The sequence below is a fragment of the Echinops telfairi genome, unplaced genomic scaffold (genome assembly GCF_000313985.2).
Source record: "Echinops telfairi isolate 266 unplaced genomic scaffold, ASM31398v2 ScPeMD7_7469;HRSCAF=8507_1, whole genome shotgun sequence".
In the NCBI taxonomy this organism is placed as follows: domain Eukaryota; kingdom Metazoa; phylum Chordata; class Mammalia; order Afrosoricida; family Tenrecidae; genus Echinops; species Echinops telfairi.
The window spans coordinates 30,646,836-30,653,313 of NW_022111373.1; the positions used below are offsets into that span (position 1 = coordinate 30,646,836).

Consider the following 6,478-nt stretch of genomic DNA (forward strand, 5'->3'; position numbering starts at 1 on the left):
TTTTTTTTTTTTAAATATGAGGACTTCAAAAACAAAAATTGGATTTTTCCATGACCTTTTTGAAGTCCCCTCATATATTAGGAACATTCAATAAAATGTGTTATGCTAAATGGTGATACATGAAACTATTTAAAAAGTTAATCTTTTCACTTACTAGTAACTGGAACTCTAAATAATTTCATATTTTAAGTAGGAATATTTTAGCTACGTGATATACTTTTTAAACCATGATTAATATTATAACAATCATAGTAAAATATTTATTGAACTCCTACTACTATGCTACTTCATTGAGATATGAGTAAGACACAATTTTCATCTGGAAAAGCTTCTAGATCTAGGAGTTTTATAATTTACATATCAATAATCAAGCACTATGAAATAAGCTTTGCAAATTATAGTATTCAAAAGATTCTAAAATCCAAAACATATAGTACTTAAAGTATGTGTCCAAGGTTATTCAGAGCAAATGAGGCAATCAAATTTAAGCCAATGGACAAGAAGGCTGACAGGTATTACAAATTAGCTTGGGTAAAAGGGAGAACAGAGACTCATAAGAGGGAGAAGAGAAATAATCAGGGGTGGAGAGGAATATAAAATAGGGTCAGTATAATACAGGTTGGTATAATACAGGGGTTGATGATAGTCTGAAATGTTAACCTAATTCTCACCAAATTCATAATAAAAAATTCCTACCTTAAAAAAAACAAAAAGCCTTGAAGCTAAGTCTTGTATCATGAATAATGTGGTAAACAAAAGAAATCTAAACCCTAATTCAAAAGCCAAATATAGTTTGCTATTAACACCAAATCAATTGCCACTAATTAAGTCAATTCAGACTAATTGCTACCCTATATAGGGTGTCCAAAACTGTACATTTTTACAGGAGCAGGATAGCCTCAGTTTTCTCCCACAGAGCAGCTGGTGGGTTTGAACTGCTGTCCTTGAAGTTAGCAGTCCAATGCTTACCCACCTGGACAACCAAGGGCTCTCAAATTAATATAAAGAGATGCATTAATAGTCCAATAATACTAACTTCAATTCCACACCAAAATCAAGATACTTAAAATTTTATGATATTTGTGTCACAGATGGGCCCACATGTTACTCTTTTCACTCCCATCTACCCACTCCCCTTCCCCATCCTATGAGTTATATTTTGGGCAGTCAGAATATAACTTATCTACTCTCTGCCTTCTTAAAATGGTGGTTGAATCTTTGGATAAAGGCATAATTAGCCTCCCAATATTGGCATCAACTTTTAATTCCTCTCTATAGATCTTCACTTCTGGCCATAAACCAGAAACCAGAACTCACTATCCTAACATAATATGTACAATTATACAAATGAAGAAAAAACTGTTCATGTGTCTTCTACCTCCATAGTTTAAACTGGAGTATTCAAAAAGGTTACTATCAATATAAATTTCTTTGTTTCTTTGATAGAGCTTACCTCGTTGTTTTTCCTTTTTGTACTTTAACATTTCCTTATTTGTATATCCGGTAGTTCTTAAAATATCTTCCAAAAACATTTCTTTTACTTCAAATGGTCTTCCTTGTACTAAACAATAGGAAAAATATTTTAAGTCAATTGGAATTGATTTCATATAAAAACCTGAGGCCCAAATGCAAAATCTTAAAGCAATTTCACAGTTCAAGTAATCCTCATAGCACTGTCCTATAACTTTGATGTTCAATTTATACAAGTGTTCATTTTCTTGGGGGTTTTTTTCCTGGGTCTGTCTACTATCTAAGTATCCTGTTTACCCTAATTCTAGACACTAAGCATACAAACAGATACAGATACTTACTGCTGCCCTCCTGAAGCTAAGAATGATAACTGCACAACTCTTCTTAATATAAGTGACTATTGAATTGAAGGATATGTGGATGAAGCGCCAATAAAAATTTTTAAACAGAAAACTAAAGTGTGGAAATATGAAAAGATGACTAATGAAGCATTATCTCAGAAGAAACAAAAATGGTTAACTTCTACTCAAAATTATTCCCTAATTTGTATTAGAATAAACATAATAAAAATTTATCTTTTCATAAACATTATACAAGTAATCTGATGATTTTAACTTACTATGTATCACTGGACAACTTCCAAAATATCTTATAAAGAGATTTACATCCAATGCAGCACTAGAAAGAATTAATTTCAAAGTTGGGTGCTTTTGTAACAAATCCCTCAGCTTTGTAAGTAAAAAATCACTAAATCGATCCCTTTCATGTACTTCATCCTACAATAAATAAAATTAAAACCATGTAATAGTTAAATCATTATGAATGACAGTCTTTAAAATAATGAAAATGCTGGATTTTATACTCATTTGTACGTAGTCAATAAATATTAACTAAAATCCTATATTATAGTCAATTCAGAAATAACTAGACATTAACAAACTACTATGAAAATAAAAGGAACTGTGGCATAAGTATTAACCACAGTGTTGGTGATTCAAACCCACTATCTATTTCTCATCAAGGAAGATGAGACTGTCTGCCCCCACAAAGGTTTTCAGTCTTGGATACCTTATAGATAGTTTATGAGTCAGAAAAAAGAGCTCTGGTGGCCTAATGGGTTATACATTGGCTACTAACCACAACGTCAATAGTTCAAAACCATCAGCCAGCCACTACCCAAGAAAAAGATGAGGCTTTCCACTCATGTAAAGACTTACAGTCCCCCAAATCCATAAGGGCAGTTCTACTTTATAGGGTCACTAAGAGTCAAAATTGACTTGATGGCAATAAGTATGGTTTTGAGTCATAATTAACAAATTCATAGTAACAGGGATTTTACTGATAACAAAGTACTACCTATTATACTATTTTCCACAGACTAAAAAGCCACAGAAACTATAGCACATTCTATATTGTTGTTTTTGTTAGATGCCAACAAGTCCGTTCTGATCCATAGTGACTGTATACACAAGAAAGCAAAACTCTGCAAGGGCCTGTGCCATCTTCACAAGCTTCCCTATGCCTGAGCCCATCGATGTAGCCACTGTGTCAATCCATCTCACTGAGTCTTTGGGGGTTTTTTGCTGCCCCTGCACTTTACCAAGTGTGACATTCTTACTGGTCTCTCCTGGCAATACGTCTAAAGTATGTAAGATGAAGTCTTGCCATCTTTGCCTATAAGAAGCATTCTGGTCTTCTTCCAACACAGATCTGTTCATCATTTTAGTAGTCCACGGTATTTTCAATTTTCTTCTCCAGCACAATTCAGATGTATCATTTATTCTTCAGTCATCCTTATTCAATGTCCAACTTTCACATGCATATGAGGCAATGGAGAAGACAGTGGTTTGGGTCAGGTACACCTTAGTCTTCAAAGTAACATCCTTACTCTTCAATACTCTAAAGAGGTCTTATGCAGCAGATTTACCTAATGCAATACATCTTTTGATCTTTTGAATGCTGTTTCCACAAGCACTCATTGTGGAACCAAACAATACAAAATCCTTGACAACTTCACCCTTTTCTCCTGATTTATCATGATGTTATCTAATGGTCCAGTTGTGAGGATTTGGGTCTTCTTTACATTGAGTTGTAATCCGTACTGAAGGCTAAAATCCTTGCTCTTCATCCACAAGTGCTTCAATTCCTCCTCACTTTCAACAAGCAACATTGTGTCATCTACATATCTCAGATTGTTAGCAAGCCTTCCTTCAAGTCTGATGCCACATTCTTATTCATATAATCCAGAGTCTCTGATTTATCTGCTCAGCATAAAGATTAATTAAGTATGGCGAGAGGATACAACCCTGATGCACACTTTTAGTGGTTTTAAACCATGTAGTATTCCCTTGTCTATTCCCACAACTGCCTCTTGTTCCATATACAAGTTCCTCCCAAGCACAATTCCTAGACTGGAATTCCTAGTCTTCTCAAGGGTACCCACAGTTATTATGTTCCACAGTCAAACGCCTTAGCACAGTCAATGAAACACAAGTAAACATCCTTCTAGTATTCTCTGCTTTAAACCAGGATTCATTTGACATCAGCAATGATACTTTGTTCCACATCCTCTTCTGAATCCAGCCTGAACCTCTGGAAGTTTCATATCAATGTACTACTGCAACCATTGTTGGATGATCTTAAGCAAAATTTTATTTGCATGTGATATCAATGATATTGTTCTATAGTTTTTAGCATTGTGTTGGGTCATCTTTCTTTGGAATGGACAGAAATATGGGTCTCTTCCAGTTGCTGGGCCAAGTAGCTGCCCTCCAAATTTCTTGGCATAGATGATTGAGTGCTTCCAGTGCTTTTTCAGCTTGCTGAAACCTTTTTGACTGGTATTCCGTCAATTCCTAGAACCTTGTTTTTGGCTAATGCATTCAGTGCATTATGTTAATCTAGAAGCAGTTTAACCATGGAGTTCAATAGCATATGGTTTATAAACCTAATACTAGAATACAAAATACTAACAGGGAATCAGATGACTAAGTAAAGAGCATTCTTAGTGCATTAATCATTTTGACATGTAAAATGAACATTTCTTAAAAACTACTTATTTATTTTATATCCCCTCATAAACCTAGTGCAAATATCTTTAGTTAATGTAAAATATTTATTTGCACTATTGTGGACAATAACAAAAAAAAACTTAATTATAATATCCTGCTCAAAAGAATAAATTAGTTCTCATGTATACCTGATTTTCAAAATGTTAATTATTTGTTTTAATCACACCTATAAGCAAGCAATCTTAAGTTAAACATGGAAAATTCACTAATACTCTTACCACAATAACATGTGTCACAGTTGACAACGTACTATCTCCTGCCATTAAAGTTCGAAGCAATACTCCATTAGTGCAAAATGTCAAAAGTGTCTTTGGAGAAACCCTTTGGAAAAATAGAAATAAAGTGCAAAACTGTAAATCTCTTACGTAATTAAAATAAACCTCCAAAATAACCAAACTCACTGCCATTGAGTCAATGCTGACTCATAGAACCCCCTGTGGGTTTCCAAAACTGTAACTGTTACAGGAGTAGAAAGCCCAGGCTTTCTCTCAAGCAGCTGCTGGTGGTTTCAAACTGCCGACCATATAAATCACAGCCCAACACTATACCACTAAGGCTCCGTATATAATTAAAATAGGATCACATTAAATGCTGATCATAGATACTTGAATTATAACTGGTATAATAAATGTACTGATATATGAAAGGGCTTCAAAACGGAAAATGGAAATTCTTTAAAACTGGAATTTTCACACAAACTTTTTGAAGTCCCCTCCCCCTTATATAGTTTATTAGCATATATGTTGTTATTAACATATAGTTATTAGCATGTGTAAAATGCTATTTTATAAGTGACAAATTCATACATCTAAGAAAGTAAAACTTGCATTATCTGATGTCTATGGAAGTCAATAACATTTATTGAGTGCTTATGATATAAATTTCACAAAATGAACCTAAAAGATAATAGACTTAGCCTTCTCATATTAAAAAAATTTTGTTTTACTTGACAAAAATATGTTCAAAGAGGCTAAGTAACTTACAATACAGTGAAACTATGAAATGGGATTTGTATTTATGGCCCAAGTTTGTAACTGTTCCATGAATATTCAAATGCTGAAGTATCTGTGTTCATCAGTTCTCTAGTTTTACAAATTAAATGACTAATGAATCAGATGTCATTTTAGAACTCAATATAAAATATAGTCCCTTAAATGTTAGTACTTTCTTAAACCCTATCAATGTAGAAGAGTTCTTTAAAAAGAAGAAAAACAGTAAGCGAATTTCCTTTGTGCTTTGACTATCATACTTTCAAATAATATTTATTAAGAAAAACTCATTGGGTTTAGACAAACCCTCTATATCTTGACACTTGGGGCAAAACAATTATCTAACATTTTAATTAGCAGTCTATATTTTTAAATGTGAACTGTAATCTTTGTTTCTAGGTGTGATAAAAGGAGTAACAAAAGGAATATCTTTACCTGCTTTCTAATCGAATCTGATACCCAATAGTCTGACCAATTCTTTCTCTTCTCTCTGCAGCAACTCTTTCAGCCACAGCAATTGCTGCCAATCTCCTTGGCTGAGTACAAAATATGCGGCAAGGTATACCATTTTTGAAGCAATCATCTAAAAGAAATTGAGGAATCTGAAACCAAAGTTTAAAGTATTATAAGATATGATTGTACACCAGAAAACCCAAGGGAATCCACTGAAAAGCTATTCAAGTTTACAAAGTTCCATAACATGGCAAAATATAACATAGTCCTAAAGAAATCAACAACTTTCATGCAACTGTTAATAATAATCTAGGAATTGTAATTTAAAAAATCTTGTTAACAAAAGAAATGTGAACAAAAACACTAAAACAAATTTATCAAGCAATAGTTAAGGCTTATAAGAAAAAGATGATATAAGAGAAATGCAAATTAAAACTATGAGATACCACCTAACACCCCTGAGGCTAGCCCAAATCAGTAAATCAGAGAGCAACA

General features: G+C 33.4%; 1 protein-coding gene across 1 annotated transcript in view; it reads right to left on the minus strand.

The window, feature by feature from the left end:
• YTHDC2 (YTH domain containing 2) overlaps window positions 1–6,478 on the minus strand; it is a 75,414-nt gene that overhangs the window by 53,753 nt on the left and 15,183 nt on the right. The window contains exons 5-9 of the mRNA XM_004706631.2: window positions 5,966–6,132; window positions 4,760–4,862; window positions 2,090–2,246; window positions 1,454–1,561; window positions 974–990 (exon numbers count right to left, since the gene is read on the minus strand). Coding sequence (XP_004706688.1) covers window positions 974–990; window positions 1,454–1,561; window positions 2,090–2,246; window positions 4,760–4,862; window positions 5,966–6,132 — 552 coding nt within the window. The remainder of the gene's footprint in view (window positions 1–973; window positions 991–1,453; window positions 1,562–2,089; window positions 2,247–4,759; window positions 4,863–5,965; window positions 6,133–6,478) is intronic.